General features: G+C 37.9%; 1 protein-coding gene and 1 long non-coding RNA gene across 2 annotated transcripts in view; one reads left to right on the top strand and one right to left on the bottom strand.

Annotated features, from left to right (window-relative positions):
* Nucleotides 1-10108, top strand: part of LOC144215387 (uncharacterized) — a 42041-nt gene extending 31933 nt beyond the window's left edge. The window contains exon 4 of the long non-coding RNA XR_013330418.1: nt 9870-10108. This is a non-coding gene — a long non-coding RNA (uncharacterized LOC144215387). The remainder of the gene's footprint in view (nt 1-9869) is intronic.
* LOC144215386 (zinc finger matrin-type protein 4-like) lies at nt 853-24182 on the bottom strand. The gene is made up of 7 exons (XM_077744274.1): nt 24057-24182; nt 19289-19390; nt 15056-15145; nt 10600-10756; nt 7890-8111; nt 4317-4413; nt 853-3093 (listed from the first exon to the last, which is right to left on the bottom strand). Exons 1-7 carry the CDS (start codon nt 24141-24143, stop codon nt 3066-3068), a joined length of 783 nt encoding a protein of 260 aa, XP_077600400.1. The 5' UTR covers nt 24144-24182; the 3' UTR covers nt 853-3065.
* Between the last annotated feature and the right edge of the window lie 961 nt (nt 24183-25143).

The raw sequence follows: 25143 nt of genomic DNA, 5'->3' as shown, positions 1-25143 counted from the left end.
CTACATTTGAATTGCTCCCTGAATGGAATGCTTCACTTGAAATTTAAAGTGAAGATTAAAAAAAAATAGTGCTTAGTTTGCCAATCCTCTTAATATACTTTATGTAAGCTAATATTCAATCATGGGGAAAAAAAGCAATTAGAGTTATTCTTTGCAAGCATATGCTTAATGGCCTTTTTGAAATCATTATTTTTTGAACGCCCTCGCCAACGTGAGCGGAGAAAAACGCCAGGGAACAAAAAAAATCTCCATACTTACCTCTCAGAGCTGATTCTTGAAATATACTCGTGGTTTTCCTCTTCAAAGGCAGTGAGAAATGTAGCAACCCCCCACAGATTTCCCTGGCTCAGATGTTCTCCAGCCGCAAGGTCCCAACTCTTCATAGTTCCTGTCTTGCTCAGCCTATATACAGTTTTTCAAAATGATATCATCTCTGGAAACCATCTTTCTCAATATCAAAAGGATAAGGCTACTTAGGTGCTTGATGTAATTCAGCCATCCAGTAAGATCAAATAAGACAGGGTTGCACAGGGAATATGCTAACACATTGAAAATGTCAAAATTCCAATGAGAAAAGCCCTTTAAAGTTGTCAAGGAATCAACATTTTTATTTCTCTACTTCAAATGCCACCTTAAATTCCTGTATATTTTTCGTTTGTGTTGTGGTACATCTCAAAAGAAGGAATATTTGTGTATTCAAAATACAATATTGGCAATGTCTGTTGCTGTCATTGGCAGCCAGAACACATTTTTGGGATATTTTATCATTCAATCTTAACTTTCGACTTATAGCAATGAAATCCAGAGGTTATATATCTTGTAAACCAGACAATACAAAGTGCTCGGAGTCTGTATGGTTGCAAATGTCATTTATTTTGGATTCCTCGGACACAATAATGCACATTTCCCAAAGCACAAGGGGGGCTAGAGGGTGAAAGATGTGGACACATAAGTGACAGTTGAATAATACTTGTTGAAAGTCATTATTCTTGCTCAAAGTAAATATTATTTTTTCCTGACTTGCAATTTAAGTCATACATGCACTTGTTCTTAACAATTTAAAAGGATGTTTTGATAGTTTAGTTTAGTGGCAATGGCATCTTACTCGCGACACTTTTTGTTATCATTGCAGTCTTTCCTTTTCACTCCCATGTGTTCAGCTTTAAATGATCGCAGTTGCCAGTTAATGTAATTTAAAAAAATGAATAGCTAAACAAATGCAAATAGTATAGCAGACCATCCAGCACCTAGATTGAGAATTTGCATGAGTGAAAACATTGTGACATTGATCGCTTAAATAATATCTGATGACATTATCTAACATAAAATTTGAAAAGAAATGCTACATAAGAACAAGGCCAGAGCATTGCACAAAGCCCCCCTTATTTGAATACTATCTTTTGAATAAGAGCACATTTTACCAGAATCTTTGAACTACAGAAAACCCCCTTTTTTCCCCAAAAACAATGGTACCTGTACCTCATGTGCCAAGTGATAGAAGCCATATTAGGTTTTAACCCATCCTCAATGGCTGAGAGCTTCAATTTAAGTGAACATTGGCTTGACTGAATTCTTTAGTGTATGTCGTCTGTTACCATGACAGAGTGAAAGGCCAGCAGCAAAGTACCAAAAGACGCATTGACACAACGCCGCTTCATCCGACGACTTGACAAATTATTATAATGGAATACAATTGTCATAGTATTTAAGTCGAATTTAAAACTATGATGTGAAACTATTAAACGCTAAAACATGCCGCATGCACACCCCCCACGTACAGTACATAAACACACGAGCTCACCCTCAGACACGCAAATTGTTCTGATTCAATGCCGAAAATTTGCATTCCTGGATAGATTTTCCAAAACCCAATGAAATACCAGTTTGAATTTAGTGAACAGTATATTTATAATCATAGCAATGTATAATTGATTCAAATATGTATATATATGACACAATATCTGATATTCTTTAGTGAGGTCTTTCTATTTAGTTACTTTAATCCGCACATTCTACAAGTGTACATAGTGTAGCAGCCACTGTTACCACTTAACAGTACAAAACATCTCCCTGAGACGAAGACAACACTAGACAGAAGTCGTCCTGACCAGAGGAACTATTTTAAAGCCACACCCATTAATTGACGTATTTAAAAGTCAGCTAATGAATTGAAAATCTTATAGTTCAAAGAGAAAACATCTAAATAAAGAGATTTGTCATCTATTATAACTTCATTTCAACTTACAATTTGGGAACTTAGCTGTGATAATCTTTTGTCGATCACCTAACAAGTAGTTTTGTGAATGTGGGAAGAAGTTAGAGAGTAAGACAATCCCATCCACACCCCTTTAATTTTTTGATTTAACAACAAGTAAACACTAGACACTTTCTAACACAAAATAATAGCTGGTATGAACCAGAAATTCATTCAGTAATAATTTCTCCATTTCACAATTGTAGTCATTTAATTTAATGTTGCATAGACAGTAGTATGCAACCATAATTCAATAATATCTGTTAGTTCAAAATACTTATTGCTATTTAATGCAATTCCATTGAATTCAATACTATAAAGCTAAACCACATGTATTTTAGAACTTAATAAAATCTGTTTATTGTCAAGAAGTCAGAGACGCTACCGCTTTTGTCTCTCAAACAACCATTTAAAATTAATATCACGTATAAATGCTGCGATTCACCAACAGATCTGAACTATCTTTGACGAGGTGTAGTGAATGACAATTGATGTGATGTGTCACATCACTGAGTGCCCAACCATGCAAAGGTTATCTTTTCAATGTTTTGCAGTTAGTTGTTCGTCCCTTAGCTCCATTTCTCCGAGGTGAGATAAATGATGCAGTGTTGCCGTAGGAAAAATGCCACTCCCTCCAAAAAAAACCCAAAAACAAAAATCCTTCATTTTCCAGGCGAGGCCAAACCGATTGTGAAAGACAGACAAGGGAATGAGGACAGTTTGCAGAGCAGAGGCAGAAGAAAAAAAAAACAGGGCAGGGCTGACCACAGCTTGTCTGACATCAATCGAGTGTAGTTAGTTTTTCTTGCGCTCACTGGACGCAAATCTGATTCTTCATGCTGTTGAAAGGCACCAAAAAACAGAAAAAAACATGATTTATATTGGTCTTGATTAAGAAATCTATTAATGCAAGTATATTACGGCATTATTTATTAAAAAAATAAAAAACAATACATCAATACATACTTTTATGCATTTGATGAAGTTTAAAAATGGAAACTCCAGAAAACACGGACTTGGGTAAAGATAAATGTTCTTAAAATCATTCTATATAACTACACAACTGGATATATTTATACTTTTAAATCCCCAAAAAGGGACTGGTCGAATTAAACGGCCTAGTCAAAATATTCTAATAATAATAGATTAAAAAAAAGCCATCTATGTCCAGATCTGTAATGCAATCTGCCTATTGAGGACATCTGATATGGTAAATGCTCACTGGTAGAATTTACATGTTGATGTTTGTCAAAAAGAAAACCCTAGTAATTTTATACTCTAAATGCACGGGCATACAATTGTGGTCTATTTTACTTGTATTCCAACTATACTGCCTGCTCTAGAAGGATAAATAAGCCATCCAGTGATGAAACTGAAAAGTCTGCAATGCACCGCCAGTCACCAAGCTGGAGTATTTTTTTTTTTTTTTTTTAATCAATCACTTGCTCAACCATCCATTCAGTCAGGTGCATAGAGAGCGGAAAGGCTAATGACCCACTGAGACAAGTGGCTGATGAGCATTGGAATGAATGTTTGGAACAAAGAGAGTGAAGACAGGTGGAAGGGATACTAGAATAACTGGAAATAGAAGAAATTCAATAGACATGCACAAATACTTTTTTCAGACTCAGTAAAATGTGACCTACTTTTTTGCCAGAATGCAAATGTGACTAATTTCAATCACTTTTGGTCAACTGCAAGCAAAATGTAGTTTTTTTTTGCCCCAAAAATAGAACATACAATCTTTAAAGAGAGTGAAGTCCACAAGGGTGCCCCCAGCCAAATAAAGCCATCTATAAAATTTCAGTCTCAGCAATGCCCCGTTCCACAATAGTCTCTCGTAATTTATGCATACAGAGTGAAATGCCCTGTATCTAAAATGCACAGGCCTTCTCTATGCTCTAGGAGCAGGAGATTTCAAGGGCACCAATGAAAGCCAACGAGAGCATTTTCTCCACATAAAAATGAAAAGTAGCATTTAGCATTACGTGCTTCAACATCAATACTTTAAACGTGCAAATGAGCTCTACTTTTGGAGCCCGCAGTAGCGTGATCCACTCACTTGTTTTGGTGCTTTGAGCCTTGCAGATGCGCGTGGTACTGTGCCACCGAGTTCAAAGTCACGCTACACACGTCGCAGGTATGCTTTCGTTTCAGACCTGGAAGTAAACAAACAGTGGATCCATTTAAAAGGCAGCTTTTCTCTTCACTTGCAGCGTTTTTGCTGAATCAACTCTGTTATTTTGTCCATGTTCAGGGACGCGTATAAGAATTCATTTATTTTCCGAAACGCTTGTCCTTACAAGGGTCGTGCTGGAGATTATCCCAGCTAACTACGGCCACCAGGCAGGGGACAGCCCGAATTGGTGGCCAGCTAATCGGGGTCCAAATGAATGTGGGCGGAAAACCGGAGCCCCTGGAGATAACCCACGCAAGTCTGGGAAGAACATGCTAACTCCACACAGTGAGGACCCACCTGGGATCGTACCCTCGTGAGCCTGAAGCTCTAACCACTCACACACTGGGCCGTGTATATGCAAATTCTTTAATTTAGCAGGCGCCACGTTATTTATTGGACGTGAGGTGATTGCAATTGGCGAATTTGCACCTTAAAATTCTACACCCGCAAGGTTGATGCACACCAGCAAAGTGATGGCATCTTGATACAGGCAAAATGGGGGCCAGCAACGAGAACTTTCTGCTCGTGTTATCGTATCTAAAGCACCATAAACAAAAGGACCATAAAATACTGTATATCCTGCACTTTTTTTAATGGAGCTTCTGCATTGGATGAGGACTGACCGGCAAGAAAGAGTCATGCATTTTCTCTTTCTGGGTTGTTTTACAAAGTAGCATATGCTGACAACTGGTGCTGACTTCTCCAAAAGGAGTTTTCTAGGTGTGCTCGCTGTATATAAAAGGAGAAAATATAGTTTCTGTATGGGAAGAGCCCTCCATTGGAAAATCAATTAAGTACAATGTGTGTACATACATATATATATATATATATATATATACACATTTATACATATATACATGTATATACATATATATATATATATATATATATATATATATATATATATATATATATATATATATATATATATATATATATATATATATATATATATATATATATATATATATATATATATATATATATATATATATATATATATATACATATATATACACATTTATATATAGGTATGTATATACATGTAAAACTTACTTTCACCATACAACATGAACAACATTATTTAAACAGCTGTTTACTTTTCATGAATATTTCAAGAGTGATACTAGAGTGCATGAGTCTTGGATAAAACGATTCTTCCGACCAATATACTGTACGTTATCAATATTGCATGCACCTCATCAGACACAGCGCAGCTGCTATATCCTGACTTATGCAGCAAGCGGAGATGATCTGCTCTGCGGTGGCCCTTGACTGCTTGCTTCTAAAACTATCTTTGAAAGGATATGAGATTATACAGTTGCCTCAGTAGCAATCGATTCCAGCCACCTGTGGCTCTTCTCGCCTGTTTTTGTCCGAGAAGACACCTGGCCTTACCATGCTCTCACCTTATTGGGCTTGTATTATTTCTATACACAAAACCTAACAGCATTGGTTAAATTCATCATAAGCAGTATCAATAGAGAGCGCAGCCCAAAAGTACTCTGTAGTGGTAGCTCTCCTTTCCCCATTTTTCTAACAGAAACTGAATATATATGTATTACTAGAACCATAACTGTATGTAAAATCTGCAATATAAGATAACCTATTTCTTTAGACTTCACTCAAGCGCTCCCCTTTTCCCCTTCATGACGACGTATAGAGAAATACATGAAAAAGGTAAACGAATTTGACCACTTACGGCTACAGTTTAACCCAATTGTCCTGATACCGACCATACAACATGGACAAATCAAATGAAAAATAATGGAAATAGCAACGTGCAAGTGAATAAAATAATTCATCTGTCAAAAAAACTTCCCCTCTCAAGTATATTATGCAAGCCTATTTGATTTAGACATTCATCCATCCATCAAGCAACAGCTTTATTGTCAAGTCTGTTGGAATATTGTACAATGGATGGATAAAAATGCATGTTTTTTGTTCTTTTTACCATTGTCATTGGAAAGTACAGGCTATTTGGAAGTAACGATTTAGAATTCAATTCTTTATTGGAAACGGATAATGGGGTCAAGAGGCTTTTCTGTGTAGCGCTTGAATGTTCTGTTGAAATGGCTTTTCTCTCCGTACTCTTTGGAAATTCTACAATGAACTTAGTTGTGAATGTAATTGTCAATGGATTTTACTCTGTCTTTCTATAACCTCTCTTTCGATGACAGCAAAGCACTGTTTGGATGGAAATCATAACTAGGAGTATTCGTAAAGCTTGTCTCATAGAATTCACCTAATTGTGAAAAAAAGGTTCTGTTCTGAAGTGACACCTGTTCCATAAAAAAATACTGTAGTTTTAGAAATTCTGTTAAAGAAAACTGTAGTGTTTAAACCAATGTGTGGCATTAGGCTCACTATACCTTTAACCTTTCTCATTTCACCTGTCCAGCTTTACATGTATAGATCCAATTCTAAAACAATGCATGTTCTAGCGTAATGAAACTTCTTTCATAGGAGCTGCTGAATATTTCATACCGTGTACATCTACAGAGTCAGGTTGCACATTTTATCAGGCTGAGCAGATTGAAAGGATGATGCTATGGGTCACATAGAGGGAAGAGCGAGATCAGATAAAGTACAAAATAGATAAAAGTCGCAAAGAGATGAACAAACGTGAAGAAAATTGCTTTGTCAGGAGTAGCATCCTCATCTGCATACATAATTCTTCCATAAATTATGCTATTTTGATAAGCAATGAGAGGAAAAACAACAAATTCCATATTTATACACGCATATATATCCTTAATAATGTTTCAATAGAAAAAAACTAAGCTAAAGCATTAAATGTGGCCGAGGTATAGAAGACCATGTGCACTGATCCGTACCAAATTGTCATTCTCATTCAGTGTAGCTCCATCTGAATGCCCTTTAACACCTCTAGGGTGCTTCTGGTATTCTGGCAGCCAGTGGACCACCAGCTGGGAAGATATTGTGTAATTGTTATTGACATATTGTGACATGAGCGACATTGTCTTCTCTCCTGTAAAAGTAACAGATTGTGACATATAAGTCAATTGGAGCGTGCGCCTAGCTTCAAAATGTTGCATGAAAAAAAGAAAAAGCCTGCATCCATATAACACAAATCCACTCTCTCGACGCAAAGGGGGCCACAACTGAGATTCCCAAACCCACACAACAGAACTGTGAGGCAGATGTTTTATAGTTAAGTCTTCAGGTGACCTATTTTTATGCCCATATGGTACTACATGACATTGCCAAACATAGTCCAAACCAGTTGGGGCATATTACCAAGCTCGCGGGCTTGTATGGGATGGACCAGACATAAGGCTGCCTGACAGGTCTCATCAAGCTACAATGACTTTTTTCTATATAGATAACAAAGAGCTTATCCCCTGAGAGTTTTATTCTCACTTGGTAAAGGTGACCTTCCACTATGTTTTTTTTGTTCAACATTATTATTCATTTTGAGTAAAGCTTCCATACCGTTCATATCTCCCATGTCCAGAGTCTTGCCCAGTTGTTCCAGTAAGTCTGCTCGGCCAGCATTCTTCTTGTGCTTTTTACCATCATAATGCTGTTGAGCCATGCCGGGGTTGTTGAACCAAGCGTTGCATAGTTGGCAGTAGCGATCTGAGTCACGTCGGTGTCGAGGAGAGGTCATGGGAGATGTTTCTGGAGAGTTCTTTATAGGACTGGGAGATGCCTCTGGGGAGATAAAACACCTAAATATTGTTCTGTGCTTTGTGTTGGAGTTGTGGGGAAAATTGAATATCGCATATCGTATAGATCTCAGGTTTGTTTTCGTTCAATTCTTGTAGAAATGCATTCAAAGTATGAGTGTGAGCATGAATGGTTATCCGTCTTCTTGGCTGGCAACATCTGCTGAGTGCCCATAGTTAGCTGGGATGGGCTGCAGCACCCCCGTGACCCCTGTGAGGAGTATCGGTACAGAAAATGGCGATTTATAAAATATATATAAATATATAATTATGTCTATTAATAATATACATTTAGAATTATTTCAAAATGTATTTTACTCCCCCTGATGGAACAAATCCTAGAAAAAACACTACACACAACCTCCCCATACACATTTAGTCTCACTCTTAAAACTCTACAAGTTAATTCTCTGATGAGATAAGAAAAAACCCTCCGTCAGATATATAGCTTTTTAAAAGTGACTGATGTTTGCAAGACTAAATGCAGCATAGGCTATAAAGACAAGATTGCCTATTCAAGTGCAAGAAAGGCAGCAGTATGCAACTGACAGAGCAGTATAAGAGCTTTAAACCATCATCAACTGCAAAATAACAATACCCATTAACCAAGCAGAGCCCTCCCCCAGCAGTCATGTGGGGAAAAAAAGCTGTTATCATCATTAAATGCCTTAAAACGGAGCCAAAGAATTCTACCTGACAAATGGAACAATGAGCCTGCTCATCCTGTTGCTACCCACTTAAGTTCTTAATGCATGTGTACCACTGCGGCCAACCAGAACATCTATTGTTTTGCCATAGTGTTCCGCAGTGCATAACAGAGCTGTTAGCGTAATTCCTTTAACTGTGTCTGAGACAATGCGCCTGACTTGAATCAATTACTGTTGTCTTACGGTATCACAAGCTCAATAATTGCGAATGAAGACCTCAAAACCCTGGTTGTAACTGTAGCTATTATGTGGATTTGAATCAAAGACTTTGGCAAAAACACTGAGCTATTTAACTGCGCTGCAGGATGTCAGAATTTATTTAATTTTCGCCGTGTAGATGGGTCAAAAGTCAGCTAGCGACAGTCTGTTAATGGCCTATTTATTCGGGGAATTTCACTGTCACAGTAGCATGAGGGTGAGAATACAGAAACAGGAAAGGTCATTTGCCAATTGTAACTCGAATGCCGCAGGAAAAAGTTGGACTATCAATGAATTGCCAAATTGCAACATAAGATAATAATGCTATATTATTGTCAGCACTTTTGGTACATCTTGAAATAGCAGTTAAGCAGATGGAAGTCATTTCAAAAATATATGTCTACAATTACTTTGCCTCCTTCCTCATATGATGAAACATTGAGTCACGCACACGTAATAGTTCCAAAAATATGAAGCAAAAAAGAGGCTTTAGGACATTTTTGGAATCAAATTCTCTGAATCACTTCCTTTTAAATGAACGCTAGGGAACCATTTCCCCAAGCAAAATTGAGGATGTTGAAGGAAGTGACATTCGTGGGAGCCGTTGTGCCTACAGCCTGGACATTTGAAACCAGGCCAAAACGTGTAATTTCACTCCACATTGAAGAAATCAAAATATACAAGGCCACCATTCCATCAACATCGTTAGATAATAATGAATTATTTTTTTATTGACCCGACCTAAAAATATTAACTTATTTAGATGAAAATCTTTGCATCATAGCAATTTAAAATTCAACCAAAAAACCTTATGTTGAATTTTCTTTCCCCCTTTATAGGTCAGACCAGCGCCTTCAAGGTCAGAACAATGCCTTCAAGGTCAGATCAATGCCTTCAAGGTCAGACCAATGCCTTCAAGGTCAGACCAATGCCTTCAAGGTCAGACCACTGCCTTCAAGGTCAGACCAATGCCTTCAAGGTCAGACCAATGCCTTCAAGGTCAGACCAATGCCTTCACGGTCAGACCAATGCCTTCAAGGTCAGAACGATGCCTTCAAGGTCAGACCAGCGCCTTCAAAGTCAGACCAATGCCTTCAAAGCGCCTGAGTAAGTCGGCTTATATTTTTATTTAGCAAAACTGCATGAAGTGTTCTAGCAGATGAGATGTCCCAAAATATAAATTGGTTATCCTATTAATTACAGACTCATGTCTAAAATCTACTAAATCTTAGTGGGTAGTGTGTCCCCCAAATTATGGTGTAGACCATCTGTCCTGTGGAAAAGAGGCATAAACTACATTTTATTGAAGCTCTTCCAAGCCAGTAGAAGCAGGGTTGTCTCATTAGAGTTTATTGAGGCATTAAAATGAACACCTTCAGTGATGTTAAGGTTGAATGTGGAAGGAACAAAAGGCTTGGCTGGGCAATGTCGGTGTAGAATGAAAGGGACAACAGAATGTCTTAAGTAAGACTTCAAGTTTCACCGTTTTTTGGGTGATTATCGCACATCCATAGTTTTCATTTATTTCGATGTAAAACATTCCCTCAGTTTTTTCAAAAAGGGCATTACCTTTGGTCGTGAGCGAAGGCTGATCTCCAAGTAGCAGTTTTAGCCTCTTAGCATGTATTTTACCCTGGTAGTGTGACTCTGCAACCACTGCTGATGTGAAAGACATGTTACATAGCGTGCAACATTTATTCTTATCCACATCCCCTTCATCGCTGCCCTGAAACACAAAGCAATATGCAATTAGGAAACAAAACCAAAAAAAAGACAAGAAATATAAACGTTGCTTCATATGTTTTCCTGAAAAAAATGGACAGAACAACAGCTTATGTAAAAGCCTTCTGAGGATGATCTCAATTTTTAATCAACAATTCAATAGATTGATTTCTCCAGCTGGCCTGTGTTTCCGCACCATTAGGTAGCGAGTAATATCAGTAGGAGGTCAAGTGATACTTCACTAATTAGGCTGCTGAGTGAACTGATGAAGGTAGGAAGAAAGAGAGATGCCTGCTGATGATGATTGAGAGGGTATAGTTTGCGCTTTAATACAACACACCTATAAATAATGTATGGGAGAATTGAGTATTTACAACAACAAAAAATATATCCTAAATTCACACGTCATAATTACGGACGTTGTACGTTTACAGTATATTGAATGTTTGCAAGAAGATATGCACCCGACTCATCCTTCGACAGTGTGTGGTTTGCTGTGACTCACTCTGACACCCCCAACCCCCTTCCACGCACAAACACACACCACCCATCCTTCTGTCCTTGGCTGTCCTTCATTTGCGCTAATCGCACACATCCTAGCAACCTTCCCTTAGTGACAAAAGCAAGAACAGACTATCAACCATCTCAGAAATGATTCAAATAATAATAATTAAAAAAAACAGCTCATGCATGCTATGTCAGCAGTCCATCCCAGAAAGTTAATGATTTGAAACATTGGCTGAATGAGCAGCTAAGTACCATAAGAGAATGTAATTAGTATTTTTCTTTCTAATTGCGGCTGCATTGGATTCATAGAAGTTTGTCTTGAAAATAACGCCATCTGCCTAGTGTTGAAGTCAAAGAGCCGAACTGCTCTGTGAAGTGACATCTTAGTGCCACAGATTGTCTGGATGGGGTTAATCCAAGCTGGACTTTTTACACAGCATAAAGCTTGCCTTATTTTAGGGCCAGGAAAGACGGTCTACTCAAGTGCATCTCCCCCGCGGCACATGCACAAGAAATAGGGCAGTTAAGTACAAGGGTATCCCCTACGAAGAAAGGATAAAGGGACTTGGTCTGAGCAGACAAAGCAGTCTATTTCTGTTCACTGAGAGGAGGGCAGAGTAGAGCTAAGTCTGGACTCTACATCCCAAATTCACACATAAATGCTCGAAACCGATAGTTCCTGGAATATATAAAAATCTGTTCTTATTGATCTGAGAACTCCCATTTCTCCTGTTTGCTCTTCTTTATAGCCATAGTTTAATGTGGAATAAGATATTGAATGGCAGCCTTCTGCTAGATGACCCAGTTGAAGGATTTGTGGGATATTCTGATCAATTACGCTGAGTCAGCAAAATGTACATCTGTGATAATTGCATGCTCAGCTCTTCTGATGAACCTTATGAAAACTAACATGTTTACCACCAAATTTGTGAGCCGTTGTAGTTAAGTAGGTCGAGAGGGTTTTCAGTTTGAATACAGCTCATCATTGAAATATACAGGATATCAGTCAAATTTGAGAAATAATTGATTGTATTGTAGTCTCTGCTTTCAAACTTTTACAAGACTCGGAGAATGTTTGCGTCAAGTATAAAATTGAGTTTGCGTCATTACTGCCGCTTCTTAAAGAAGCGGATATTTTTTGCTGGAGCTGAAATAAGCCGTCCAGAGAGTAATTTAAACCTGCCATGATGGCACCAGATATAAGATTTGAGAGCCAACCCACCTTATGTTGTTATTATTATTCTCATAAATTATGTATCACTTCTTGAAATGTTGAAATGAAATGGGATCACCTCATACCAATGTGAGCGTCAAATGTGCAATCTGCTGCAATTTGCAATAGCTCCAAGAAAGGTTAGGGCAATGAAGCACAAGAATTCAGTCACTTCTTGTTCCGTCAAGGCAGTGTCAGACACCTGTGCCTTCTCCAGGATGACTGCTTTGTCTCCCCTCCAACATTTCCAGTGGCAACACTGAAAGCTTCATTTAACGGAAGGCGGCAGATGCAGAAAGTGACAGGAAGATAATCTCTCTGCACGTAGGATTTTAGAGTACTTATTATTACAGTAATGGCGGCCCGGCGGCACGAGTGGCTAGCACGTCGGCCTCACAGCTTTGGTGTCCTGGGTTCAAATCCAGGTCATGTCCATCTGTGTGGAGTTTGCATGTTTTCCTGGGCCTATGTGGGTTTCTTCCGGGTACTCCATTTTTCCCCACATTCCAAAAACATGCATGGTAGGCTGATTGGACACTCTAAATTGCCCCTAGGTATGGGTGTGTGTGCATGGTTGTCCTTTGTCTCCTTGTTCCCTGCGATTGGCTGGCCACCGATCCAGGGTGTCCAGAGACCAGCTGGGATTGGCTCCAGCACCCCCTCGCAACCTTGATGAGGATAAAGCGGTTCAGAAAATGAGATGAGATTATTACAGTCCAATACACCAATAGACAATGCAAGCGGTAAAAGCAAAGAAACACTAAGGCATTACTAAGTCTTGTGGCAGGGGATTACAGGTCAATAATAAATGAGAGCCTCGGGAGGCAAAAGAAATTTATGTTGCCTTGCGAATTGAAAATTTTCTACAACTTTGAATGTGCTTCAGTAAATTTATTCATTGTGATATAAGTTTATTGCAACTCTTGAGGCATATTTTTCTTCGTATGACCTCATCCATTTCTCTCACATATGGGAGGGGGGGTGAGCAAGGAGCGAGGGGGGGGGGGTGCTGGACCCAAATGCAAGTAGAAGAGACAGATCCAAACTAACTTTATTCCTGAAAAAACAAATTATTACGAATAGCCTGTCAAGGTCACAAAGGAAACAAAGACCACCTTCACAGTAGAGGACTTGACCCCAATTTCAATTTTGACAGATAATTCCAATCTTTTCCGTAGTCGTTCTTATTGCAAGGACATATGCGACTCGCATTTTTTAAACTGGATCATTTCACGTGCCATAACAAGTTAGAAAATGTATTTTCTGTGCCTTCATATGACTCGTTGGCGTCTGTTGGAATTTTGTATAACGTATGAGTCGCACTCAAGCGTATGTGTTTGTAGCTGTCAGACAAGAGCATCTCATTCTTAGCCACACACAAATCAGGCCATGCTCAAATCAAATATTGAATCAAATATGTGTCGCATTTGGGCAAAGAAACTGGAATTGACCTGCAGTGTAGACATATCCTGAAATTTAAAAAAAAAAAAAAGTCGAGACATTGATCATACTGAGTGGCAGTAGGTTAATAATTTGCAAAACTAATGGGGAACTACAAAGACTAGGCGAGAACAAGAAACACGGGACCATAATGAGCCAAGAAAAAAAAAAAAAACAAGCAAAACCTGGCCACCAGCCAACCCGTAAAACCTTGTAACTGTACGGGTTGACCGACATTCCCACTCAATCTGGATGAAAAAAAGTTATCACAGCAACTAGAATGACCAGCAGCATGTACAGTTGTCACATACAATCAATTCCAAAAAGTCCAGACGCTGGGCTATGCCCCAATGTACGCACTGTCTCAGTCTCTGGAGGCAGTGCTGCTGTGTGTATTTTTAGACAGTGCCACCTTATGAGCACCGCCTGGTCACTTCAAATCTGTGTAGTTTTACAAAGAATGCCCCTCCCAACGGGAAATGTGCCCCTTTTTAACAAGGGTCAGATTGGGGGAAAAAAACGCAAATGCAGAGTGACAAAGGAGGCCAAAAGATGTTCTTGTGCCTGGCTTGATGTTACATTTTGACACAACGTAGTAGCCATGCTTAAAAACAATAAGATTTTATACTGAGAGACAGTTACAGTCGTTCACTCATCTTACAAGACGCTTATTCTCAGGAGGGCCGCGGGGGTGATGGAGCTCAGCACTCATGCAAAAGCGTACTTATATTTAAGGCATGGTGTGCTCACTTTTCGAACTTCTAATTATTACAGCCTACATTTCAGGTAAATCCAAGAACATTTTATGGCAATTAAATTAAGCGCAAGTGAATATAAGATTGTATGAGAATACCCGAATAGTTTAAAAATTGTTTATATTGAATACATTTTTGCTTACATATTTCGGATAGCAGAGAAATGACTATGGCTTTGTATCCAACTAGCGGCTCGACGCCACCACATTCATGGCACTAAAATAGTGGCCTCAGCCTTTCAGCTATTCAGTCACTAAGGGAGGTTCTTCAAAAATCCATTAACAATAAAGCTCTCAACGTGAATCTGCCGGCTAAGATCCGACAGAAGACACATGTTTCTCAGTGAGTTCAGACAACGGACATCATGTATATGTCATAAATAACTTACATTGTCTGTTCTGAGCTTCTTGGCAGGGCAGCCTCCATCCACAGGATGTAACATGTAATATAGTCGTACTTTATTGGCATGTTTTCGACTCTGGAAGATAAAAGGAAAATGTTATGAATAAAGTAACTCAAGGCAGCCAAATTCCTTTTAATTATGTAGACAGAGTGCTGTAAACAGTATAGCCTATGTACGCATGTACATTTTCAATATGTTGTATCTTTCAAGGTGCCTTCCTTTTATTTCACCTTGCCATTTCCTAATGCATTACCCAAGAGGCCTCACAAGAATGGGTGTGTAAAAATGGGGCAGTCACGCCTGTCAGGCTAGTGTTAAAGTAGGGGGATTATAAAAGAGAAGAATGATTTTAAAGGGTGATTTGCGGAAAATCTTAATCAACAGAGCCCATGGAATTAGAAGTTGAAGTTAACAATTAGCATTTTTCAAAGCTAAAACTTTAAATCTCTCCGAGTCAAAGTTTGAATTTTTTCAGGATAATCCAGTCTTTTCTTTACCTATTTTCACACGACAAAAAAATGTTGTGATGGTGACAGTCTGACTATAGAACAGATTAATTTCTATTTTTGATCATATAAAATGTGGCAAATCTCAAAGGCAACCTGCAGACTAGAGTGGATTGTGTTGACGTTATTTATATTTCATAGTCTATTATTTAGTAGCAGTTACTGTTTACTTGATCCTCTTCACCATCTGACCCTAAGCTCCTTATTGTCTAATTTCATCAGTACATTGTTACCCTGCACAGTGATACTACCAATTGTGGTACAGTATATCATTATGGAGGTTAAAAGGAGAGCCCTGCTGCCCCTTCCACATTCACATCTATTGGTTTTTTGATCGGCTTCATTAAAACGGAAGTCAAATAAATGTACTTTCTCCCTCCCATTCCTGGCCTGAAACAACATTGAATTGATAATTAGAGGCTAGTTCAATAAGGGTTTAGTAGGTGTCTTCTTACAAGCTTTGTATTGATTGTGGCTCTGTTCTTGGAGACACATCAGGGGAAATATTTCAGGGATAAAATGAGTTTACAAGAAACAGACTTGAAATCAGAGTTGTGATATTGTCATCCTGTTGTAAAGGAGAAACTCGAGAATGAAATTTTGATTGCCAACATGATTATCGAGGAAATAACGATGGCAAGGACGTAGAGATTTTTATCAGGTTTTGTCGCGTTTACTGCTCTGCGTAACGAGAGTTTTTTTCTATTATAAGAATAAAGCAGTAAAAGTACCAGCCTAGGGAATGTAGCATATTGCTTTATTGATCGGTCGCCAGTTCTTTATACGATTTACCTGCCATTTTTTGTCTTTACGGGACATGCTCTTATTCTGCTTATGTATGACTGATGATTTAAAGTTAAGGTAAGAGAATACTAACTCTTACCGTGCACTCAGGCAAGCCTAACTTTCTTTCCAAGTCTTTTTTTTTATGGTAGCTAGAGCTTTGCTGAGTAGTTCAAAGAAACACTGAGAAATTAATGTTGCGTAAATGTATTATATTTCTGTGAGAGAATCTTCATGTCACCGTGATAAGCCTGAGGACTTTTTCTTCCACCGAGTTTTCTTTTTGACAGCTCGTAATATTATAATTCATTTGTACCCCTAAAATGTTGAAACGCTTTTGTTCCTTGGAATCATTGACTCTCTTTGCTGGTTTCTCAAAAGTAAGATAGTTGGATTAAAGAGATGCGCATTGCAAACTAAAGAGGAGTCTGAGCTAAAAACTAATATTTTATTTATTACCATCCAATTTGGAGAAATTGGTTTGGGGCAATAACAAAAAAAAAAATACAAAATCACCAAAGGCATCTTGATAGAAAATTGGCCTGACCTTGTTTAGCAAAACAATTTCTCCGCAAAGAAAATGTAAATTAGAAAGCCTAGTTAGTGCTTCATTTCTTTTGAGTAAAAAGCTCTTACAGAGAAATAATGTGTGTAAATTGTCGCATTCATGCACACTTGCTTAAGCAGCTATAGTTAGAGGGATGTTTTTTTAATATATATATATATCAACAAATTGTTTGAAATAGCTCCACCAGTCTGCTCATTAGCGCAAAGTTACCTCAAGGGGTCAGTTGTTTATCTTTTTTCATTTTGATCAACTGAGCAAAATGTTCGAAAAGCGCCAGTGTCGCTTTACTTTTGATCATGCCGCATTATAATTGCACTTTTTGCCGCAGTAGATTTGTGTCAACAGTATTTGCTAGACTATTTTTTACTGTCCATTAACTCTAAAGCTATCCAAACGGATGGCAAATGATTAATACCAGTAGTAACAGTGTTGACATCATTTAAACTGTTGTAAAATAAGTATATACGTTATGTTTTGCACTTTGTCTTGTTGTAAATATTAGGAATACTCAAAGAGCTAATGAGCCATGGGAAATAATTGGGTGAGAGATCTCATTGCCAGACAAGGATGTAATTCTAGATTCTAGAAGCTATTACTTTTGAGTTGGATGTATTCAATTTGCATGCGTGCGGTAATGGTAAAATGTATTTCTGAAGTTCCCCCTTTAGGGATTATAATTATTCAAATGAATTACCAGATGTATTCGCTCTACTGCGAATGGAGAAAGCAATCAAATATAAACCAAAGCCACTTTTTAACACTCACCGCACCCACTGTCTGAACTCCGATGCAATAATGCCTAAAGGGAATAGTAGTTGGTGTAGTAAAACCTAGTGTGACTCACTAATCCTCTCCAACACAAATCAATATGTTTAAAGGTCAAAGAGAGCGGTCGTGGAAATACAGATTCGTTTGTCGAGTTGCTGACATGCTCTGACACGATCTCTGCCACATCTTCCATTGTGCTGATGAGTAGCGAGCTGCTGCAATGACCAGATTTTAGGGATGTAAAATCACATGAAGTGTAAAATAATTCACTTGGAACATCCAAAGAAAACAGGTTTTGGCCAAGTTGCATTTAACAAATGACTGTCCAGTCAAATCTCAAAGTTGTGTTTGATTGATTCATTTGAAGCTTCAAATGACATAGAAAGTGTGAACATAAAAACATTGCTTTGGGATATTTAACCATCCTAGCACAAGACTAGTTGATTGACTAATCAAATCATTCAACTGTTTTGTCATAGTGTGCCATGGATGGAGCGCCGTTGGGCAATTAACTCAATTGTCAGCAACAATGTCTTTGACAGATATAATTAGGAATATTACTACTTTGTTCAGATATTTCAACATATTTGTTAGATGGTTTGCCACCATTATCTGACTAAAAATGATGCATTAGCAGATTTGTTCATCCCTTTTTTGCTCTTATCAGTAGCATGTACAAAACATGTCAAGATGCACTCGGCTAAACCCAAACTGCTGCGCTAAAAACAGAATGTGAAATTGCCTCTGTTCCAGGTGGCAAAGGGCCCCCTGCTTAGAATTCACCACACAATAACAAAATTAATATTTGATTTGAAATGGTACAGCCGCCTCCTGCAAAGTCCCCAAAAAACAAAGCAGTTCTCCCGTGATCATGGGACATTTTAGGTGACTCTACTTTATATTTAGCTACTATGACCATGTACATCACAGTGGCCATCAACTAATAATAATAATAATAAGCAAGTTGATTCAGAATGCAACAAACAAAACTGACTTTCTAAAAACATAACAAATATTTGTTCCCCAATCTCACTGACCAGACTCTAACCCTTCAGACCTTCAATGTATTTTTACTGTATCTACACTAACAATCTTTAATCTTACGGTACTCTTAGATGAATGTTTTTTTTTTGTACATACAGTAGTGAGATAACATCTGGGGAAAAAAGCCATTTGAACTGCTCTGACAGTGCAATATCCCTCAGTCTTTCCAGTAAACCCACAATTGGAGTAAAGCTGAAATCTGATTGAGGCAGAGAGAAACCAATGGAATGTTCGATATCATTGCAGATGCATTGAATGAATTCCTTTAACACGAAACATAGACGAGGTATTACGTTTCAGAAAGGAAGGCTTCCAATAGACTGCATTAAGATTGAAATTTACAGGAAATGTGCTGTTGTGAATAATGCCATGATATTACAGTGGACCTCTTCAAATGTCATGTTCTGTCGGTGGAATGTTTTCCTATATAATAACGAGGGAGCCATGAATGGTTTATAGGAAAATCTAAGGTAAAGGATTTTTTTTTAGTAGTGAAAAACAATCATAAAGTTTTCATTGCGTTCACGTAGGCCAAGTGGTCTTCCTTACCTCATAATGGGCGACCCTCTGGGACTCGGAGATGAGCTGAGCACTGCACACCCTGCAGTAGCTGTCTGTGAATAGCCCTTGGTCCACTTCTGTAGACTTCATCTGTTGAAAGATACCAAATGTTAGGTTAAATGATGAATCGACTTGTTTTTCAACCTTAAAGGCACTCAAAGCGATTTGACACAACAACAACTATTGTATTATTTTTTAATGATTTATTGTGGTACATTCCACCAGGTCTTAGTTCTTTTTCACCTTCATTTCAAGAGAAATTAATCTTTTTCTATGCGGGATCCTCAAACCAGCCCATTTTTAACACCCTAAGCAAACAATAATCTTGTTTTATAATTTCATGGATCTTAATATTTCATTGCATCCAATATTTAGGTTTGTATGAGTTACTGAGGAGCTTCTTAAGAGTTAAAGTTCTGTTTTCCCCCTCTCATCCAATAACAGATTTTACGGTATAAGTCGATCATCACAGAGTAGATTTAAAATGATTAAAATATATTGTAAAATGATTTAAAAATGACCTAAATAGAACACATGCTTTCATAAATGTATATAGTTTTTAAATGTTCCCATTAAATTCCGCTTTAAATAGATTTGCCCCTGTAAAAGCGTTTTCCCGTTTTAAAGCGTTTCAGAACATCAAATGAACGATTTGGAAATACTTAATTATCGCTACGGGATACAAACAAATGACCAGCTTTTGTTGCCTTTCACAGCCAAAGGCTATACATATGTTAGAAATAAATTATTAATAATCCCAGATGTTAAGCAGCAGCAGCAAAACGACCCGCACAAACAAAAACAGGAGCCGGGGGAACTTATTTTGGAAGAAATTCCCAAGCATGTTGAGGTCAATCTTTTTAGTTTTTGTGGGGTTTGCATTTGTAACCTGTTGCCAATTTAAGAATTGCTGCTAGATTTAAGTACCCATGTCAGCCGCCATGTTTAAATGCAACCAATATTTCGATTATGCAGTCATAGAAGTTAGCAAAACTCGCTAATCCCATTGGCCATACATTTTAATGAATGAGAATGATGGGACAATGGAAGCATCGAGGAATCAGGGCAACACTCCTCAAATTGACACTCAAATTAGCAGCAAGCCACTTTGAATGTCACACCTAGTCAACAATGTTTAGCATATTCCCAGAACCCTCATCAGCAGGCAAATGAGTCAAGATGCACGACATAGAATCGCTGGGGGCTGTAGAAGGGTGCCGAGGTCGCAGTGGCAATTGCCCAGTAGATGTTGAAGCAGTGAACGATCACTTGTAATCCATTCAACGGGACAAACTGAGCTTGACCAGTCTTTTGTAAAAGGTGTGCCTCTGGCTCTTAGTTCAAATTACTGGCTTCACGGGTCTGTGGTTTTGTTGTGAGGCAAAACCACTGACTTTGACACCAAGGAAGCCAGTTAACAAAGACCTATTTTCTCTTCAATATATCTTGTCGGTATACCAGCCTCCTCTCATAACTTCATCTTTGGAGTTAAAGCCATATCCACCCAGGCATTGACATAATTAAGATTAAGACCTATGCCTACGTGGAAAAATATTTGAAGCCAGATGTTAGATAATTGCAGTAGATAGTAAGTACATTTGTGTCAGGTCTGTTTGAAATAACATAACTGGGGAAAGGATTGTCATCTTTTAGTATAGTATTTTATCATGGCATATCGTTAGCATGACAATAATGGGCAGTATGAGGATGCACCCCCCTACTGGTCATTGTCAGCTGAGCTAAGCTCCAGCACCCCAGCAAACCATGTGAAGTACAGCAAAATGGAAGAGCAAATAGTAAATGCGGAAGTGAAAATGTTCACATTTCATGAATATAAATGTGGAGAATAATGAACATTTTCCAGTAACTGTAATGATTTTAAAATTCATTGACATATTTGAGACTAGGGAAAGTCTACCTAGCATCAGGTGGAAAATAACACATCCGAGCAGTATTTATGTTCCCATGACAAATCTCATCTAAAGAGCTTTGTGCACTCATCTTTCCATTTGTGTTATGTTTGTTCTTAAACTTGACACTAGTTCCCTTGTCGGCTGTCCCATACACTGTCTACAAATCTGCTCAAATGTGCTGAATGAAAATGTTCAACAGAGAAGGGGGGGGGGTCTGCCTATTACTCGAGTACAATAATCAACTTGCTCGTAAGCCATTGGGGGCAATTTGGATAAATGTTGAGAGCGTGCAACACCAGAATTGTGACACAAGTCAGCCTAATGAGGTTAATGTTGGCCAGTGTAAGTGCGAACTCAAAATCTTCTTAGTCAGGGAAAAGAACATTGCATTTTTGGAGCAGATGCTCTACTTGGAGGCTTTTTGCTTACATAACTTTATAAAAAAAAAGTTGAAACTAAACACAGTTGGGAAAAGGAGAGACTGGTAATTCATAGGAAAAGGACAGTGCAAAGTAGACATTTGGAATCAACCAGCTTTTAATTGTTGATTATTTAACCAAGTAATCTTATCTGATTGAATTAATAAATACAAAATACTTATATTAATTAAAATATTGTGTTTATATGTAAACCATTTTTATTATACTACTTGTCTGTAAAATACATTCATTTTTAATCATCTAAAATATATTTACATGTATTTATATCTGAAAATATTCCGAGAGAAAACATTACACAAAAGTGCACACACATTGTCTCACTCTCAACAATTTTCATAAATTGATATCTCTGTAAAGTTAATGTCTTCCAAGTCACACCAGGGTATGCCATCGTGCTAAACTTCGAGGATAGTTAAAAACAGGAATCACCATCATATTTTTAATATGGCAAAATGTGCAGTGTGCCAATAACTTGAATTGTAATCTCACTTGCATAAGACAATATAAACTCTATTATAGCGCCAAAACCTAATTTCCACTTGTCAGTCAGTGTGCAGTTTGCTATTGCTCTTGCAACTGCTATCTTTTTTGGGGGGGAAAGGTTTGGAAACATCCATGACCTTTACAAAACACCCAATTTCTTCTTGATCCATCAGACTTTGCTTAGCTATTCTCGAAAAGAGACGACATGACGCCAGCTCAGCTCAGACAGTTGAGAAAAATGCTGTGATCCATCTCAGACAACCAAATTAAAGAGAAGTGAGAGATGGAAATACTCCTAGGAGATATACATGTATGTAGTATTCTACCTTTACCTGAATGATTTAGGAAAATTGAATATTTTCTTATTTAAGCAGAATGCAGATGCTGAGAAGTTTCAAAATATTTTAGAAAAATGAAAAAAATGTTTACGTAAAGTCATTAAAATGGCTCACACTGCTTATATTTAACATTTAGTTTAATAACCTGTAAATACAGATAAGTAAAGATGAATTGAGTCCTTAAAAAAGATCAGTTGAACCGAGATAGGGCCCTCTTGTGGTTTGTAAAAGTAGTTGTTGATGAGACTGCATCATCTGAGATACTACAGTGACTTTTACTATCAAAACTGAGAATTCATGGCCTATAAAATGCCATGTTTTATGTTTCTTTTCAACACTGCGGAATAAGTATGAGAAGATCTGATCTAAATGGAGAGCAATGCAATTTGTACGTTAACTGCTCAGCGCTCAGTGACGCCCATTCTGGCTCTGTTAAACCAAAGTGCAATGAAATAAAATTGAAATCAAGTGATAATGACAGACACATCATGATAGCAGAATAAAATGATGCACTTAGAGCTGTCCACTTTTGGTTGGATCTTGCGTGAGTGATGTAAATGGCAGACGTTGAAATTGACACCCAAAAAAGCAAAATAAAACATTCAGGGGATGGATTTAGGGCTTTAGCCGGTTAAGCAGGACTTAACAGAGGTGGAAACAACACTGTAAATGTTTTAGTGGCAAATGAGTTCTGTTGACGTGGGAGTGAAATGTTCACTGAATTGTAATTGGACAAGTTTATTAAAGGAAGTTAGATATATTATACCGATGCTGTGTGATAGGAGGTTATCTCATTTTATATTTATTTATTAGAGTTAAAATGATCAGTGTTTTTCTCTATATTCTGTCCAATTTGTGGGTTTTAATGGTATGTTAGTTCCCCTTTTTATTCACTACTTATTAACACAATGTACCACAGATGCTTCATAATAAAATATGTTGCTATGTCTATTCTCAGCATGCCACTTTAAAAAAAAAAAGACTTTAAATCCAAACATCGACCGGCCCGACTCAAATATCGCTGAACTGTTACCATCTGCAAGCCTGCCCCAAAGGTGAGCGAGGTGCAACCTCACTCACAACCTTTTAAATGTCACCTTGAGACAACCATGTTACCATCCACTTACAAATAGGTGTTGAAAACACTTCAACACTTCTTCCCTTACATCATCCTATTGTTTCCCATTTCAACACCATCATATTTAAAAAGAAGTCTGTCCCATAATACTATTTAACAGCCTTTCCTGGCCAATTAAAGAAATGTAGTGACCCTCCAAGAAGTGATAGATGGTTCATACTTGTGTCAAGCAAGCAACCTCCACCTGATCTTCTTATACTTTGCAAAACAAAACAAGTGTGACTACTCTCATTGCGCGCGTGTTGCCCCACACAAAAAAACGCCTCTAAATCTCCGCACCACGCACCAAGAATCACGCCGTGGAAGAAGATAAACATACAAGAGGATAGACATGCCTGCGGTTGTCTCCCCTCTCCCATCAGTCCCACTCGCTCTTATGCACGCCCCCCGTGACTGATGCCAAAAGATGACTACATCGAAAAAGAACGAAAAAAAAAACAGTACCTGTAACTCTAGGATGTAACTCTGACAAAAATGCGTCGGAAACACCACCAGCTGATGTCTTACTTGAATGGAAAGTATCCGATCCATGAACCAGAGCCGCCAGGATGGCGACTGAGTGAGCGCAGATGCGTCTTTTTCTGGCAGCCGTACTACAATATAGTACAATCTGGCGTTAGGCCACGCCCACCTGTTCTCCTATTGGCTGCATGTGTTGATCAACACGCGCAAAACACGATGCGAATGAGTCTTTCACCTTGCTTTTAGGGTAATTGAGGGGACGTTAGCCAATTCATGAGAAAATTGGGACTTTTTAACCATAAGCTGCCATTGACTGTGGTAGACGTCCAATATATTTTGACAGCCTTCTGAGCATTGACAACCAGTTCTACCACTTTAAATGAATTGAAGAAATCTACCTTAGTGTTATGTCTAATGTTACCTATTTATCTTGCATTACCTTTGCATGTATTTATGAATGTATTTTGATCATATGAATATATAACTGCAATAATCGTTAGTGATAAAATGAACAAGATTCTTGCCTTATGAAGGGTTAAAGTTCTTATATTTTGAATAGCGGACCTCTCTTCCTAAAGGGATTAAGGCTTAAAATTGCTGAAAATGAACTTTATTGTTATTTTTTTCTATTATCTTCTTTACATTTTTAATTTATTTCACCTAAATTCCTTTACAAGACTACAAAATGGCTTTTTAGGAATTAAGGAATGACCCTCAACCCTTCTAGAGGCACATAGTGTTTTAATTATTTCATTTTAAAGGATTTGTGTAGTGTATTAGGAGGGAATATAGCCTCTTATGAAATTACTTTGAGACAGTGTTGTAGAAATCAACCAGCTCTGTTTAATCAGTGTTCTTGTGTTGTTTTTGTAGAGGGATCTATGAATATCGGTTAAGAGCACACAAGAGCTAAGCTGAGCTGTAACCTTGCAATAAGAGTCTGCTGACAAATATGCAACAGTAAATAGTTTTTCTATAGTACGTTGACATTTACATTTAATGATAGTAGCAAGCTTTTGACGGACCATGATGAGTTGTCATTGACCTTTTCCCCTTCAAAGAAATTAGA

This window comes from Stigmatopora nigra, chromosome 22, assembly GCF_051989575.1.
Source record: "Stigmatopora nigra isolate UIUO_SnigA chromosome 22, RoL_Snig_1.1, whole genome shotgun sequence".
NCBI classification, from domain to species: domain Eukaryota; kingdom Metazoa; phylum Chordata; class Actinopteri; order Syngnathiformes; family Syngnathidae; genus Stigmatopora; species Stigmatopora nigra.
Note: the sequence above shows the minus strand (reverse complement) of the source record. Positions and strands in the feature narration are given on the sequence as shown.

Coding starts and splice junctions, on each gene's coding strand:
- LOC144215386 (XM_077744274.1), bottom strand. CDS start 24,143: ATGGATCGGATACTTTCCATTCAAGTAAGACATCAGCTGGTGGTGTTT. Junction 10,757..15,055: donor AGAAGCTCAGAACAGACAAT/GTAAGTTATTTA, acceptor TTTGTGTTTCAG/GGCAGCGATGAAGGGGATGT. Junction 3,094..4,316: donor GGCTCAAAGCACCAAAACAA/GTGAGTGGATCA, acceptor GCCTTTCAACAG/CATGAAGAATCAGATTTGCG.